The sequence below is a fragment of the Anarhichas minor genome, unplaced genomic scaffold, assembly GCF_050575085.1.
Source record: "Anarhichas minor isolate MPS153535 unplaced genomic scaffold, ASM5057508v1 ptg000020l, whole genome shotgun sequence".
Taxonomy (NCBI): Eukaryota; Metazoa; Chordata; class Actinopteri; order Perciformes; family Anarhichadidae; genus Anarhichas; species Anarhichas minor.
The window spans coordinates 4,408,794-4,427,362 of record NW_027466466.1 but is presented as its reverse complement, the minus strand read 5'-3'; the positions used below and the strand labels follow the sequence as shown (position 1 = coordinate 4,427,362).

Genomic DNA, 18,569 nt, shown 5'->3' with positions numbered 1-18,569 from the left:
TGGGTATCTGCCTCGTCCGTCTCAGTCTCGCTCTTGTTCTATTACTTTCAACTCTGAAGAAGAGGGCTGTCTCCCTCACTCTCTCACACACAAAATGTATCGAGACTAAAAAGACAACCGTTTCCATCCCCATGTCTCTTTCGCTCTATCTGTAATTACGCTAGGCAAAAGCCTGGCAAGTTAGCAAATGCTAAAGTTTCTTTGCCAAGTGGTCATCAGGTATGCGATGCAGTCTAAATGTCGGCCAGTTCCAGAACGGCCTGCTGCAAGAGTCCACTGCTAATGGTGCACTCCTAACCCGTTTGGTTCGGTTAAAAGTGAACTCAAGTCCATTAGACCTATTGGTACGGTTTGTTCGGGCCGGACCCTGGTGCTGACCAACAACCGAACCAAGACCGCTTGAAAAAGGAGGGTCTAGGTTTGCTTCCAAGCGGACTCTGGTGAGGTTCATTTGTGGTCTGAAAGCACGCAAACCAACTACAGGAATTTATGATAGCAGATATGTGATTTAAGCATGATTTCAAATGCTATACTACTAATGAATCCATTCGCTGGTGGTGAAATATCTTCAGGAGGCGAAGGCCATGTCCTCTAAGGCCATGTTTTCTAAGGCCATGTTTGTCAGCCAGTCAGCTTGGGTATTTTATAAACGCTGATAAAACTGCTGTGCTTGTATCCAACTGTGTCAGTTCATTAACTCTGTTAAAAAGTGTATGACAGAGATCCCACAGATATACGATTCATGTGCTCGCCGACGTTTACACTACGCGTTCGCACCGGTCGTCTGGAGGCACCCAAAGGGGCTTTTGTACATTCCTGTTTCTACCATTATAACATGCGGTCTAAACACTAATGATGCTTATAATCACTTATTAATCAAATAACATACATATAGACATCAGAAGCATTAAAGGGCCGTCACTGAAATTTGATTTCCTCATGTGGGTTCTGATGACGCAGGGTGACAATGGGCAACACTGTCCAATTAAAGAGTTACCCGTCAGTCTGTATGACTTAATGTTCATTTGGTTCATATGTAAAAGTCAGTGTGGTCCAGAACTATGCAACAATTCTTTCCCTTGGTCCGGACTAAATGACCCCAAGTACAGGTGTGAAAACAAGCTTTTTGTTTGTGGCTGCAGACCATTAGAGGGTGTACATGTGAAGCCCCACTAGCCATGCCGAGTAGCTGAGCTGAACTATTGCAATGTCACTGAAGTCACATATCCAATCAAATCACTGACCTGGCAGAACAAGGCACACCTGTTGTCTTAAATAGCTGAATTGCACTAAAAGCCTTAGTGTTGCTTTTTAAACTGCTTTGACGCTTCTCCTCCAACCTCGTTTTGACTTTGGAGCGCCAAATGAGCATCCAGTGACCAAAGCTGTTTTTTTTCCCTCTACGAGAGCTCAAAGGAATCAAAAGCTAAGTATGCCGTTATTACTTTTCTCTTGCTGGATTTGACGTTTCTTTAAATTGGTATTTCATTGTATCTGCACGACTTGTTGGTCATGCGATTGTATGGCATAATTTTGGCAAAGCAAATTGTGTCATTCACTCCCATAAACAAGGGAGAGCGAGAGAATGAAAGGAAAGTTATTGAGTCTCTCTCTCTCTAAACAAACACACACACTGGACTGTGACACACTGGTCCCCTCCGGAGTGCTTGCAGCCAAAGCCCCCCCGTTTTGGCACCAAGGGTTAAGCTGTGGATTAACATATCACACACACGCACACACAAATGTCGGCACGTATACACACTTTCTTCCTCAGGCCACAGAAGGGGGAAATGGAGTCACCCACATGATATTTTACAGTAGCTTTCTTCTACAGCTCTGCACTGAGAGCAACATAAAACCAGAGTCCGTCTGAAGTTTCCCACAGATTATTCAACATTTATAGCAGCTGAAAATGTCAGAACATGGCATTGGCTGTTGCTTTCAAATACACGATGAATGATTCCAAGTGTCTTTCAATGTCCAGACTCTTCCTCTCTATTACCAACGCTATATCAGGCTCTCTGCATTATGGAATTTCATTCATTCAAGATGACTCTCAGACTAATCAGAGGACACAGCAGAGACTCACCCAATTTGTATACGTTTTCACTTGATTTGAGGCAAGCATTTAGACGTCAGTACCAAACTGAAGAAATGAAATGAAGACATTTGCTACAACTCACCTATTTGGCCCGATGCACTGACTATAAGTGTTCTGGATGGATTGCTTTTGGAGTGCTGCTATCCAAGTTGATACAACGCAGGGTAGAGACCGTCTCCCCAACATCATAAAAGAATTAAATAGCATATAGTGCTATTTCCAACAGCAAATGGCATCTTCATATCGAGTGTGGCCGCTGTTTAAGCAGTGATCTGCAAACTAAATGTATAAATCATGAGGCGAAATACAACAAAATCTGGCTGGCTTTACATTTCCAGGAAGAAAGCCTGTACTGTATATAAACATGGACTTTTGTCACACAGAAGACAGATGGCTAAAGACTATCGACTGCCAATAAAGAGGATAGTGCGAGAGCTATGGCAATAATAAGAGTTTACACAGCTGAGGTGTATAGAGACGGCAATGCAATCCGTCCAACTATCTGAGGAGCGGATGTTAGAGACAGACGCTGTGTTCCAGGTGCTCATTTTATCAATGCAATTAACAGGAAGTGTAAATGAAGACAAGTGTGGTTTGGGTAGTGTTACAGAACCTACCAACTATATATTATGTCACATGAGGGTTTCATTTTAATGGGCAGCTGATTAGATCTGATTCTGATCACATGTTTAAAAGAGAGAAAATCAAACACACTTAAACGCACACCGACGGGAGGACAGAAGGTGAATCTTATCCCCTTTTTGGTAGAAAATCTTATAGCAGGCGCTTTTATTCAATGGTTTTTCCTCAGCAGACATTTCGGCTCGTCACGGTAGGAAATGCAAAGCTGTTACTCTTAACATCAACAACGACTCCGTTCTATTGAAGAGAACCATGTTGTAGCCACTGAAGTATACAGGTCCACGTCAAATGCATCCCATTTTCTTTGTATCGTTTAACAACAGTCACACACACACACACACACACACTCGTATCCTTACACCTCACTTCACTCATTTAAGTGACACTACTGAATTCCCCGGAGGTTGGGGCTTAGACTAGATTACCGAATGAATGAGAGCCTAATCCAGGCTCCAAAGCCTGCAAAAGCGTTATATATAATTGTGAATGAAGATCTTGCCATACAGGAAGCTCGGATCGTTTTATCTTCTCTGATAAAAATGCAACCTCCCTACGAGAAGAGGATTAGCGGTATTACTGTACAGTATTCCCCAGAGGTAAGATCACCTGGTCTTCAGCATCAGCACGGATCAAAAACATGTAGGCATTGCTTTAAATCGCACTGTAATGGGGGGTCTTATATTCCTAAACTGCTGATAACGGCGTTCAGTCACTCCAGATTACCAGGGACTGGGTGTATTAACTACATGGCTGGCACTCAAAGAGTTGTGTATGTCTGTGTAAGTGTGGATAGGGCCGGGCCCAAATATTCTTCTTGTTATCGGCAGGCTAAAAAACGAGTGCAGGGCTTCAGTGCGATCCTCTATTCTGCAGAGGATAGGTGAAACGATTGATTCCAGGTAGAATTGACTGGCCGAGCTTCTTCTATACCAACACTGTGTTTCAGACTCTTCCTCATAGTTGCTTCCAATAAACCTCCAGCTTGCCGTCAGCTACTTTAAGCAGCCCAGTACACTCCAAGTCCTCTACATGTGGCATCAAGTCTTCTTGTCATTCTCATTTGACTCAACTTCTCATGACAATGTACATTTTTTTAAGAATATTTCTTGTTACTTGTTTTTTTGTTTGTTTTGGCCCTCATTTCAGTTGGCTATAGTGGAAAAAAAAACTGTACTCTCCAAAGAATTTGCAGCGATCTGGGAACATGGTGAAATCGCTACAAAGAAGTCCGACGAGCCAAGAAACACAAACTGTCAGATGATAAGACGGGTTGCACACGAGCCAACAGTTTAGGCAGATTATCTGAACCATTTGGTGAGGAAAATGAAGGAGTTCAAGTATCTTGTGGTTTTCTTCAGAGATGAGGGTAAATTGGAAGCAAAAGGGAGAGGCCGATCGGCTCAGCGTAAGCAGCAATGCGGACATTGTACCAGACTCGGTCCGAGTTCCAACCCTCACCTAAAAGCTTTGGGGAGTGGATGAGACCAAGATACAAAGCTAAACAGAGAAGTCGGTCAGCAGACTGCCATGGACCTTTACGACGGACTGTTTCTGGAATAATTTTACTGTTCACCCTGGTTTTTCGCTTCCACATAAGTTCGGCTCAAGTTTGTTTAGAACACGTATGATCTTCTGACTGCCTGTTTCTTCTTCTTTTTTAACTATGTTGCACATTTTCACTTGAATAAAATGTTGTTATTACCACTAGGATTGATGCAAAAAAACACTGTGAACAAAATACAAATAGTATAAAAAATTTGTTTTTTTTAAAAAGAGTGAATGAATCATTTCAAATTGAAATATAAAAATACAGATAAACTTCAATAACAAGAAGCATGGCGGCAAGCTAAAACTTGCCGTCAGGGTTGAGGACACACTGAAAGACACATAAACAAATCGTAATGTTATTTTGTCCTCAACCATAAATACTCGCGTGACTCTTGTTATTGGGAAAAGTCCATGTACTGTGGTGTGACAAATTTTAACAGCGAGTCAAGGCCCGGGTGTTTTACAGACTGCAGCGGCAATAATTAGCTGCCTTTCCCCCGACTGCGGCTCATTACAAGTCCACGGTGAGAAGCGAGGACGGGGAAATAGGGTATTGTTAAATTCGGCTTAATTAAAGCAGCCAATTAAAACACTTATCACATTAGTCAGGTGTGCGCCAGAGAATGTATGCATGTTACTGCTTAAAAATTTGAAAAAATGAGCAGATCACTATCTATCACTGCTTATTAGTCTGCTGTGGGTATGCTCATGTACGTGTGTGTGTGTGTGTGTGTCAGAGGCTCCAGGGAATAATATCTGCTTACTTTTTGAACTGCAAATTAGTTTGTGAATGCGAGTATGCGTGCGTCTCTCACCTCACGCTTGCTTCTGTCTTGGAGGCAGCTTGGTGGAATTCGTCCTTGCTCTGTTCGTATCTCTCCAAATTCTAAAGGGCAACACAGGAAGACATCAACAGAAAGTATTATAAAAGCATAATTTATGATTTTAAGTCTTCTTTTCTTTTTTTATTGGAAGTAAATGTATTTTTTCTAAATTGACAAAGGCTTTTGAAGCATTTTTTTATGCCACATTTATTCCCAGTTTCATATGTTCACAGCATAAACACAATCATATTTTTGGAAGCAGCTTCTCTGTCCAGTTTTATGTCCATGAATTCAACAAATGAGATGCAAAAGGGGAAAAACGTGAGTTACTGTCTGGCAATCACAAATTGTCTTGTTTCGTTTGGCACCGAGTAAAAGAAAAAAAAAATTGAATAAACAAAAAGTAGAGAATACACAATACGATCGATCGTTCATGATCAGTGACCTGCTGATCCGTCTTCTGATTTTTCTTTTTGCTGGTCAAACGTGCCGCACGATTTCGCACATGAGGGACTTCTTCAGCGCGAGTGAAGAAGACATAAAGTTTGCCATTTGTAACCTCCTGCAAGTCCAAATAAATAAGCTGTGGAGGAACAACCTCAAAAATGTTTGGAACAACTTTTGTTGTTGAAGATTTGTTTGAGTGAGAGTGAGGGAAGGTCCTGTTATCTAATACTCAAGGTTTTATTTTGAAAAAACTTTGAATTTGAATATTGAATTTGAACTATAGTTCTTAGAGGGAAAGAAAGTCACTTACGAGGAATTTCTGTTAAACTGTTTTAAAATGTTGGTTTCTGTATGGGTTAAAACAAAACGGACATCAGACCTCCAGATGTGCCGGTAGGCGATCTTTTTTACTTTTTGACAGTCAGACTTGCTGTTTACCCACATTTCTAGTCTTAACGCTAAACTAAACTAAGCTAAGCTAAGCTAGGCTAAGCTAGGCTAAACGGCTGCTGACAGTAGCTTCAAAGTTAAGGGGAGAGACATAAAGAGTGGAATTTTCTAATTTGGACTTAATCCTGTTCTGTGAAGATACATAAACATTCTAACCACTGAATCCCAATGTCCCTATCCTTTTTGAATCCTACCCATCTGGGACTCCTTTCAAATCAAATATCCCTTCTTTCCTAAACTCAAATTACCTCGGTTTACTCTTTAGAACAAAGATTTTCTCTCCTGCACTTCATTTCTTCATCTTTCCGTTTCCCTCCTCTGTAACAGCTTCTTTTTCTCCACTGTCTTTCTATTTTCCATTTTGTGCCTTCTGGACCTGAAAGGATAAACCTCTTTGTGAGTTCATGAACTGCAACTCCCCCTCTTTAAAAAGCCGAACATTACTTTTTACCGTCAGACACAGGACGCCGCGGGCCAGAATTCACTGACATTCTTTTAAACACCAAAACTTACAGTAGGAAGGAAAAGTAGCGTTGTGTTGTAATTTCATCCACAGGAAAGCTTTGCGACTCCAGCCCCTTCTAGCGACGCTAAGGCTCGGCAGTAACGAGGTGCATTACTCATACATTTTTTTAAGCAATCGTGATTTCTGACTTCTGCAGCTTGCCCGGTGAGCCCCAAACGCCAAGCAAGCAGGCAGTGGTATTATGATAAAACAAGCAGCTAATCCACAACAACTGCAGCCCTTCCGCTGTTGATCCTCCTAGCTTAGGCCTTCCAGCACCCAGTACCCACCCACCCCAATCCCAAATATTTAACCAGCAAACTGTACCAGCTGGGGATGGAAGGATGGCGGGGGAAGAAAATAAAGAAAAAGCTAAAAGGGAGGGAAGAGAAGAATAAAAATAAAAGAGAAGCAGCAGAAGGCATGACGGTAAAAGGCGGGAGGAGAGAGAGAGATGTTTGAGTACGTAGGGTTGGATTGGGCTCTGTGTGGAATTATTATGTAAAAAGGTGTGCAAGGTACAAAAGGAGTCCTGCCTGTGACATATATACACGGTATTTCTCATAAAGTGGCTGTTGAATCTGAATCCATTTGTCCGTATTTCCACATCACAAAGCTACGTATGGTGTTTAATTACAAAGTGTTCCTCTCAGAGGCAGTGAACACACCTGCCAAGTGTCTGGTAGCGGTCCTGGTGATGCCACGATATCTAAACTATGGCTTGTTTTCTTGCTCAGTGACCGTCTAACATGCATAGTTGTACTACATGCCAAAGTCAACTTTGAACCACAATATGGTTTGTGACTTTGACTTTAATAACAGAAATGTGATGACTTCCAGTGTGAACTTATTTAGACGGATAAAAACACCATCCAGCTCTAATGCTGGAAGTGCCCACGACTGAAAAGAGTTGCACTCGCTGAAGCAGAACAAAGACATCAGGAAAAATGAAAAAAAGAAAAGAGCATACACATTTTAATCAAAAGTGCACATAGTGGCGGGTCTGGAGTGTGGGTGTATCAAAGAGCACCGGCTATTTTGGTTCACGTAGGTGCAGCGGCGCAAAGAGGATTGGGTGAATATAGATCAGAGGGGTGTAGTACGCATGACGACAATAGCTCGACAGTGAAGAGTCGGCTTCTCCGCGAAATCATGTGGTTGTCTGGATGGTGCAGAGCGGCACAATGTGAAGACGAAGCGTCATACACTCGCAGCTAGAGGCAGATGGTGTGGCTTTCTAACGAATAATAAATTGGTGAAGCCGATGATCGCATCAATTGGATGCTCATGCAGTCTGAATTCTGCTGTATTTCCCTTGCAGATGTTTACAAAGAAGATGGCAGAGCACAATGGCACTGCGCCCGCCTGATCTCCAATCAGAGGCTGCAGATTGATTTGATGGATCTGCCCTGCTGCCTTCAGACGGCTGCATGGATTCATTGACCTGAAAGAGAAGCGTATCATATCGTATGAAGCACACGCTTTACCGATGTGCACCACAATAACAGCATTGTTTTTTGATGCCGATATATAAATGTATCTGTTGGTTGGAAGGTGTTTAGTTAAAATAAACAAAATAGCCGATTTACATCGTCAGCATCATCGCGTGTTATACTTGCGCTCCAAGTTCGGCGACGTGGCAGCCGATTGACTTTTCTCCAGAAACAGATGCAGTTCTGAGACGTCCATCATCGGTGCAACACATTCTCAACGGGAACACCGACAACTTGTTTTGCGCTGCCTCATTTCAATGAACCTCGCACTTGTGGCACCAAAATACCACAGAAACGGGCAAAGCCAACGTCGAGGTCTGCTTGTGCTGGTTGGCACACCGCCGCAAAAATAGGGCACTATACCGTACCTCTCTTGATAGGTCTTAGGGAAGAAAGGCTGAAAGACTTTTGAGACTGTGCCTAACTGTACCCTCATTAGTGCTTTTGATAAATGAACATAGACATGCCCGTAATCACACATTTGCATATCAATACATCTGCCTGCTCTACCACTTATTAGACCTGTCAGAGCTCCCAGCGAAAAGAATGGCTAAGAAGCGGCGTCATTTCCCCGCTTGTGTCGCACCGACAAGGTTGTACAATAATGCCATAAGAGCTGTCATTACTAGTGACCCATGTGCACATCTGTGGCTATTTACAACACCTGTATCAGTACTTCGTCACATCTACCGGTGATATCTCATTCACCATCATAAAACGTGAGAAAGGTAATCAATAGTGTAGTTTATAGTGCTCGTATTGAAACAGATCGAATACATGATTAACACTTACTCTGACAACAAAACAATAACTTCAATGTACATAAAAATAGATGATAATGAAAGTCATTAATCAAAATTAAATGCATTTTTCTGCTCACACAACTCGTACATCCTACCCATCCAAAAAAAAAGCCATAAAGAGACGGATAAATGGATGGTGAAATGGTGAAATGGAAATAGAAAATGTGGTTTGCTGGGAACATAATGTAACGCCATGATTTCATGGATGAACAGGTTCATAAACTTTCGGCTTTCTTAGCAGGATTGCCTACACACTCCAGGATCAGTCAGATGTAAAATCCCAAAAATTTCAAACTAAATATTCAAACATATCAGCCAAAATATTGGTAGCTTAAATACTTAGTTAAGTCCTACCTGCCACCTTTCAGTTGTCTTTTTTTCCCCTTCCTCATCGTATCTCACTCACCCAACCCATGTCTGCACTCATACAATGGCCTTCGAGAAATCTTATATCTGATTGGCAAGCAGCAGTGGATTCACTTCTAACCGGTAAGGCTAGACGATGAATTGTTTTGAAGGAATAAAAAAAATGTACTTGTAGAATTGATAAGCAAAGGAAAGATTGACTGTAAGAATACAAGTGATCTACCCTGGTGTAATGAAAATATGTAGACATTGAATCAGATGATATACAGATTTGTTGTTTGATAAAACTATATATATATATATACACACACTGTATATATATAGTTTTTTAAATATATATATATGTGTTTTGTGAGTCTGTTCATGTGTTTGGGTAAACACACTTTACAAAAAGGGAACTGGATATTGTTCCAATAGATGCTGCAGCTCAGGTTTTTAAATCTGGATATCTAAATGAACAATTGGCAGGAGGAAAGGAGGAAAGGAGGAAAGAGAGGAAAGAGGACTTTAGAAATGATGGACTATAGAAAACACAATGTATCAGCTTATTTATCTTCCTCCATGCCCCACTGTTACTTCGTTTTTTCTCTGGTCCTACCAAATCTTCCAACTTACTCTCCTTTCTGCGCTGCATCCTTCTTATCGATGCCAGTTTGCGATGTGTGATTAGATAAGGGTTGAAGTATCTCGCTTAAGGACAAAATCAACAACATTCAACACAATGCGGATCAACTGATTGACAGTATTTGGTGCTGCTGAATTCTAGGGGCTTAGACTACAACTATTAGGCCACCTGGAGACTGTAATTGCTCGTTGTGTTCGCTCACTCTCCGTCCTGTAGACGTTTCTCACTCTCTCTGTGCCGAAGAGCAGAAAACCCACGTGCATGGCATGAGGGAAAAAGAATGAATAATGATGCTATTATGGAGAAACTAGTTATTACCATCATGTTGGTAACAACAGTGGTGTTTCATATGTATTATGTTGCCGTGGAGACTTGCAAAATGTTTACAGAATTGCGTAGAGCCAGAAAAAAAAACAAGCTTGTTAAACGTGAAAAGGTGGCAACAGCTGGACTGACGACAGTCATCAGCCACCACTAGCCCACAGATTCTTGCTCCTTGATTATGATGATGATTGCAGCCAGTCACCCCAGCTGTCGACACAGGTTTACTAATACCCTGCAACTATGGGATTACACATTTCGTAAATCCGGTGCATTGAAGTCGACGGCAAGCTCAGAGGTTATTAGGTAGATGTATTTTTGCCGTTTATTTCCATTGTTGTTGGCTCGTTAAAAGGATGCCATTTTATTAAAGCTAATACTGACCTGGAAACAAACCTTGCAAAGCTGACGTTTGGGATACAGAGGAGCCTCTCACACAGGCTCCAATTGGTCAGAGCATTGATGAGGTTGTTCTATCGTGACTGAAACTATGCGCCATGACTTACGAATGTAAGCAAATACACACTTGCCAAAGCAGCAAAATGCCCAATTCTTTTTTGCAAGTGGGTGGCCAAAAAAACATGTCACACACACACACACACACACACACACACACACACACACACACACACACACAGGGTGCTCTTTGATCCAACTGTAAAAGGCGCAGTCTTTCAACCCACACTCACTCCCACCTCATCTAACCTTTTGGTTTGATCTGAAAGTGGCAGCGGTATTCACTCAACACAAAAGAATTTCTGACCCGTGGACCCGTGTTTGTGTGTACGTTAAGTGTGTGAGCTTTGAGAAATAAGCCTGCGTCATATTCTATATGCATGTACTTCCATCTGTTTAAGCGTTGTTCTTCGGTGTGTATGTGTGTAGCCATTGAGGGGTCACAGAAGTCGCTAATGGAACACCTCGTCAGCTAATCGTTCTGACTTACAACTCTGTTGACAGTAGATGGGACCCCACAGCACACATAGATGACTAAGTGTAACAATGACTGCTTGTCGTCTTCCTGTAGGTTATGTGGCAACTCTCTGGAATCTCTGCACGGTGACAAGACTTCAGTTTTATACTTGCAGATGTTTCTGCCTTTGAGCCAGACTAGATATCTTCTCTTATTTCCAGTATTTGAGCAATGCTAACCAACCGTAGCTTGTAAATTTAAGTCAAACATCAAACAAAGTTTGACTTTATTTAGATTTCAAAGTAGGTATCTGAAAGAGAAAAGGCCGTTTCAGAACATGGCGTCCAAGTTAAAAGGTGCAATACACATTCGGATTCAAAGCATTAATACAGCAGCAGACAACTACTTACTCTGTAAAGATATAGCGGAGTAGTGTCTACCTGAACAGAGGATGAAATCACTCTCCCTCTGTGTGTGTTGTATTCAAAGCTTCTTCGTTCTTTGTTGGGATAGCAGGGCTGGCGTGTGCTTTTAGTGCATGTTAGTGCATGTGAGCGTGCACCACTGGTTAGCTCATGGCCCCTACTCTGCCTGGCGCTCATACGGCGGTTACAGCCGACAACGCCGTTGTCGTGGAAGCACCCACCCTCTGCTTCCCCCTCATGTTAACACTGTTCGCTCTCTCAGCACTTTCGCCGTAGTTCGCACTGTTAGCGCCGTCCGCACCGTTAGCTGACTCAGCCGTCACCTTGTTGAGAGGCAATAGATATGCCCCAATCTCGTGAAAAGCACCTTTAACTAGTATGTGATCTGCCCAGATGTTGTGAAGCCCCCCCCCCCCCGGAACTTCTCAAAGCTTAAAAGTTATAAGACATGTTAAATACAGTATAAAACATGCGTTCTACAGCCATCTGTGTGAGAGGCAAATTAAAAGTATTTCAAGAACATTTATCTCCACACCTTGAGAAGTTCAATTGAGTTTAGTTAAATGATCTCACTGACACACAAGCACTTTTTTTTGTTGCCAAGGCAAAAATAATGAGGCAACTTGAATGGAAGCCACAGCTTCGCAATATTTGGTAATGTTAACTTATTATGAAACTCATATCTTCATCTCCAGATGGGTGCAGCCTCGGTGGAAATATTGCTAACAAGCTAAACTAATAAGCCGATTCGAAGCCCTCGCTGCAGCATATTGAGCAGATAGCTTTTCACAGGATGAAAGCGTTAAACTTTGACTCGGTCTACATCAGGCCCTGGGTGCATTCATTTCCATAAGAAAGTGCAACACAGCAGAAAAGTGAAGTTTTCAAAACGGTATTAAAAAATAATATATATACTTGAGTTCTGATCAGAGGGCCAACCTGGCTCAATTATCGCAGGAACACACATATGGTTTGTTGGCAGTGTGTGTGTATAGGTTAATATATGTTTATGTGTGTGTGTGCCTGTGTCTCTACAGCATGTGTGTGTGTGTGCATGGCATCTTAAATAAGTCCACTGCCTCTCTGTTTGACCAGGAAAAAAAAAAAAGGTACAGCCATTGGCATTATTTGGAGTAAAGCATTGTGTGTGTGTGTGTGTGTGTTTAGCGTGTAGATATTTCTGGTGCACTACGTGGGGGCCCATGCTGACAGCGTGTCAAGCAACCTGTCAGATGTGGAGGAGGATTATTATCTCCTTCTGTACGCTCCATTTCCACCCGCTTCAAACTACACTTTGCTGTGAGAGAGCGAGACAGACAGCGAGGGACAGAGAAAGGAGGAATTAGACAGATAGTTTCAGGTGCATCTGAAATTAACAAAAGACACATACGCCCACGTCAAATAAATGTTACTACAGCCTTTCCTGTATTGACATTTTGTAAGAAATGGAAAGATGGATATGAACTTGAAGATGAACCTCTGGATTGTCAAAACAAGTAAGTGAATAGCATCGGGTATGGTGCTTCAGGTCCTCTGTCAGTCTATGTTCATGTTCTCTCAATAGGAAACACAAAACAGTACTTAACAACATCCGAATGCTCCACTCACCAAGGACACAGTGCATGAGAGTTAACTTGTGCCTATTAAAAGTCGATAAAACAATATTATTTTTCATAAAAAAAGTATAAAAAATAGTTCACTGTTCACTATAAAGTGCCACATTTATTTGAATGTTGAGGAAAATGGTGACACAGACCAGTGCCATGAGAATTTTACAAAAAGGCATACCTTAAGGATATGGCGATATGTAGCTTCACTTTGCATCAACAATATTGGATCATTGAGGCAAAAAATGACCCACACACACACACACAGACACACACAAAGCGACGGGGTCTGTGTTTCACAACGGGGTTGGGTGGGTTGCCGACATCGCCGTCGACTCCTGAGGCACTGAGAGCAGTCTGCCCAGGTTGGCAGTCACACCGGGAGCATAGGGTCAGGTCCTCCCCTGTAGGGACAAAGGGGACGCAGAGCGTCCACAACCCCAGGAAGCGGCGAGGTCCGGGCCTGAGCCGCAAGCCACCTCGACACCGGTCCTCCTTTCCAAGCTGACATAAAGACGGTCACGTAGGGGCTGGCCAAAATCTTCCATCACGATATAGGTAATTTCATACCTCGACAACAATATACATCATGATATAGCATGTTTTCTGTTCGTGCAAAAAAATATGAATGAAATGACCCCATGGAAAAGCTATTCATGTCTACTCCTGTGTGAATTAAATACTTGATATACAAATGTTATTTTTTGCTACAATGTTCTTAATTAAATAACAGTTTCAATTGAAGTTATAGAAAGGAAAATAAAATGCTTATGTTATAATATAAAACAAATTTGATTTAGAAAGTTGATCAAATTTTCGGAGAAATTTGAGGTTGTGTGTGTGCTTCTTATTATCAATTTCGATGATGTTATTGTGTATTATGGTATCGCTATATCGGATTACATCACGATTCCATTGAAAAGGTCCATAAATGATCACGTCGACTTATCGCCCCAACCTTACGGTCGCACTGCACCGCTGCGGTGGAAATGTCCCCAGCGATGGGCAAAGCCAAGCACCAGGGGATCCTCCCACAATTACAAATGTGTCGTGAGTTTTTTGTTACACCCCTAACCAGCACATATGTTAATGCAAAGGGCGAGATAACGTTAACATACAGTAAGCCTCGCTCAGTTTGACTAGGACTCATCTCGGTTCAATTCAGCTGAGCAGTTTTGAAGAAACCAAACATCGAGCAGTGGGAACACTTGGAGAAGGCAAACAGGCTAAAACCGAGGCATTATGGGGCTTCTGGTGGCATCTGCGAACACACTGAGCCTGCAGATAGACGCATGAAATTCCCCCATTTACATATACAGTACACGTGCACCTGAATATACAGTGTGCATGCAAAACACAAATCACATCACACACACACACACACACACACACACACACACACACACACACATAGAGGTCTGTCTACAAACATCCTAAGCCCAACAGCAAACACAGCTTGTGCTTGTATGTCAGCCTGCCAGTCATCTTCTCCCTCTGCAAACCCAACCTGTTACTAATGAGACTAACACAAATAGCAAGGCATCTGACACCAAGACCTCTGTGTGTGTGTGTGTGTGTGTGTGTGTGTGTGTGTGCTTCAAATGTGTGGAGAGACTATGCATGGAGGTAATACATGTTTATCTATGCTGACTGCACGATAATTAGAATACAGATTTGGTGTTATGGTGGTGTCAGCCTGTGTGCGTTTGTCCGTCATTTATAAGTAGACAGCCAGGGAATCGTGGAGGAAGGAAGGAAGAAAATAAGGACAGAGGTCATAAATAAAAACGCACGAAGACAGACTTCTTTCTTGTCTTCTCCTTTGCAGGACAGGATTGACACGCCTAGTTTCAAAAAAGCCCAAACTTCCGATTTAACCAAACAGAAAAAGAAAAGCCTATTGCTCGAGTCAGTGACTACCAAGAACTCTATCCGCTTATGGTAGCTTATGGCACACGCTACCCGTAACCTCCACTGACATGCACACACGCACACAATTTATTCCAAACTCGGGTTGAGGTTTTCTGTCAGTTTTCCAGCAGCAATCAGGAATAAACAAATGATGTAATAGTAAAGACAATGAATTAAAGGCCTAAGCTACGAGCACATGCACCACAGGGGGGCAACTGTGACACTGCAGCAATGGCACTCCAATGTTACGGTCCCCCCCCCCGTGCGACTCCATCTGCTCCCACCACTCCCTTGGCGGGACAGATTTCAATTAGCCATGGTGAACACTACATAATAATTAGATTTCACACATAACGTCCAGTAAAGGTCTTCTACGTTTGAGTACTAGGGGGAGTGCTTCCCCCAGAGAGCCCGTGAAAAGGTCCGTCTTGTGTGGCGCCCGGTGAGGCTGAGACTTAACTCGTGACCAACAGCTTTTACACCTTTTCTGCCTGGTAAATGTCAGACAGACGGACAGATGAAAGGGGAGGAAAGGGCTTGTAAGGGCTCCGTGGAGATGCTCAGGCTGGCTAAAAACCGGTGTTCCCTTTTGAAATCACATTTACCGACACAGTGCTTTTTCCGACGGATTTTCGTGTGCAGGGTGCATGCTCTCTCGTGTGTCAGCTATAGTTTAACTTTCAGTTGGACAGAAGAAGTGCATAAAGAAAAGCAAACTACCAAACCAACTACTCACCGTGTCAAAAGGGACAGTTTACCAAAAGTCGATGGCACGCCCCCCCATTTTGGAGAGGCAGAAAGGAATACCAATACGGGAGCTAAACAATGTCCTGAGGCAGCAGCAAAACATTTTTAGCACCCTCAATATCAGTAAAAGCGTGCACTATATTTAGAATATTTTCAGCCACAAGAAGTCTTTGTCAAAAACAGTATTTTACTTCGCAGATCACACGAGTTGCTGATCGACCGCTGCTTCAATTGGTTAGTTTGTTTGTGTCATTGTGTCACTCAGTTCCCCACCAGAACGGCTGTCTGACAGCGAGGTAAAGCGTTGAAAATATTGTAAATATAGCCCACACTTCAACCGATCATGATTTATTCAGGTGGGCCTTTCTTTTAGGTGGCTAAAATCCCTTTTGCTGCTGGCCCCATCCACAGCAGTACATTTCGTTGTACTCCTCTCCGCTTCTCCAAACTGGGGGCGCGCCGTCCGCCATTTACTGCAGGTAATACACCGACTGTGGATAAGTGCCCCATACAACCCCACTTGAAATAATCCAAACTCTCCCTTTAATGTGATTGTCACCGTCACACATTTGCACTCGTGAGTGTTCGTGCCGTTTTTCCAGCAGGTGTGTTGGACCAGAGTCAGACAGCCGATGCCATTCATTTTGCAAAATTCGCATAATGAGAGTTAGACCACAGACCAGTTATGTCCACCCACTTTCTGTCAGTGCGGCGGCTGAGCGAACACGCACAAAGCACGTTGGCGAGTATCGCATGTTTTCTTGTGCCTGCATTTGTGTGATTGTACAATAGTGTGTAGTGTGTTTGTTTGGGGCCGTTTATCTACTTGTGTGTCGCAAAGCTAAGTCTGTCCAAGTGTATAGACATTGTGTATGTGTGAGTGCATCCATAGTTTTGTGTGTACAGTATGTACAACTTTGGGAATCTGTGAAAGCCTCTAATGAAGTCTTTGTAAGCGTGTGTGTGTGTGTGTGTGTGTGTGAATGTTGTACCCTCTTCTCCAGCTGTGCCAGCTGCTCCTTGTAGAAGGCATCCAATGCTTTCAGCTGTACATCTTTCTTCTGTAGCTGCTGAGCCTGCAAGAGGGCACACACACACACACACACACACACACACACACACACACACACACACACACACACACACACACACACACACACACACACACACACACACACACACACACACACACACACACACACACACACACACACACACACACACACACACACACACACAGGAAAGGATTAAACATTGTGTACTGCTACGTTTTCTCACTAGAAAGTAGTAGACTCGTGAAATATATGGTTTATGGTGATGCTGATGGGGTTTCTGTTGATGTTGGTATGTTACATATCAGATACAATTTGAATTTTAGTGATAATATTCTCTAACAGTGCTACAGTATGATACCATACGACAGTGGTTACCAATCTGCGGGTCGCACATTTCAGCTCAGTGTGGGACGTTACTGTGTTTTTCTGTCATTAACTGTCTGTCCTCTGGTCTCTGTGTCACCCAGGGGTGTGCGGAGGGGAGAGACAACACTCGGCAGTCCGCTAGCTTGTTGCTCTCGCTACCAACATTAGCTGATCTGTGATCTGAAGAAAAGAAACGCATGCATGCAGCCTGAAATTCAAACGTGGTGTTGTTCCCCCCCGTCGCTCAGGAAGAAAAAGCCTGCTAGCCGCTAGGCTAATTCATGCAGTGTAAAATGCCCTCTCTTAGAGCTGCTAAGGGAACATCCGATACTGGTATTGAAAAGATGCAGCTTTCTTTATAATAGACTGTTGTAGTCTCATTTTTAAAAAGGCACTATCTAAATAAAAAAGAGAGTTCAGATTTATCTGACTGCTTGTATTAATTCTTGAAAAAGTAGCCATGTGCAGTAATATAGAAAATTGAGGATGCAATACGTTGAGACGCATCAAGAATCGCTGTGCATTTGAATTGCTGATGGCTGAATCGTAATGGAAGTGAATCCAAAGGGCAGTGATGATTCACACCTGTAGTGCTGGTACAGAAATCTGTTTTTCATACTTCCTCCCTGTGATCAGCACCTCATCACAACCCCTCGGTGTGCGTTTTACAGCCCTCTCACCACCGATCACATGTTATTTTCAAGTAGTTATAAAAGGCAGCGAATGTGACAAACATGGACATATGTTCGCAAAAGCATCCACAGGTGTGTGAAAGCAGGCTGACAAACGGGCTCATATGCCGTGCAAACACGCTCCACACTGACTGACAGACGGGGGGAAATAAAAACAGCATGTGTGGTGGAAATACACTGGAGAAAGAAATGATGTTTCACTTCTGTTTCAGTTCATACGAGAGTTCATACAGTTCATACTGTTTCAGTTCATACGAGACCGTATGTGTTGCGATCAGACGCTAGATGATGACAGAGAGAGGTGCCAATAACAGCTCTCTTGATTCTCCTGAAGGGGAAGAAGTGTGTTTCACATCTCTGAAAAGGAAAGGAAAGTTGTGTGGTTGGAGTAAATGTGTAACCCCCGAAGTGAGCATGAACTTCAGCAGTGAGTGGAGAAAAAAAACAAAGTCTCCACTGTGCCTCCCGAGTCCCGACCACGGTCCGGGAGCTGCAGCAGGAACGGTTAACACAGGCTTTGCGTTTCCACGTTGCAGATTAACGTTTGAAAGTACGATCAAGCGTTCCTTCTAATTGACTGTCTTGAACCACGTTTAAAAATGAGCTATTTAAAATGACTTAAATAAATCTATGCAGCGGAACGGGAGGCGAAACGTTTGTTGTAGCAAATTATTTGAAGATGAACCGACTCATTTTCCATCGATAGCATCATTTCGATGAGCAGCTAT

At 42.8% G+C, this 18,569-nt stretch overlaps 1 protein-coding gene across 2 annotated transcripts in view; it reads right to left on the bottom strand.

The window, feature by feature from the left end:
- Nucleotides 1-18,569, bottom strand: part of LOC142954349 (MICOS complex subunit mic25a-like) — a 78,808-nt gene that overhangs the window by 37,603 nt on the left and 22,636 nt on the right. For both annotated transcript variants that reach the window (XM_076095294.1, XM_076095295.1), the window contains exons 5-6: nucleotides 16,721-16,804; nucleotides 5,107-5,177 (exon numbers count right to left, since the gene is read on the bottom strand). In XM_076095294.1, the coding sequence (XP_075951409.1) occupies nucleotides 5,107-5,177; nucleotides 16,721-16,804 (155 nt within the window). The remainder of the gene's footprint in view (nucleotides 1-5,106; nucleotides 5,178-16,720; nucleotides 16,805-18,569) is intronic.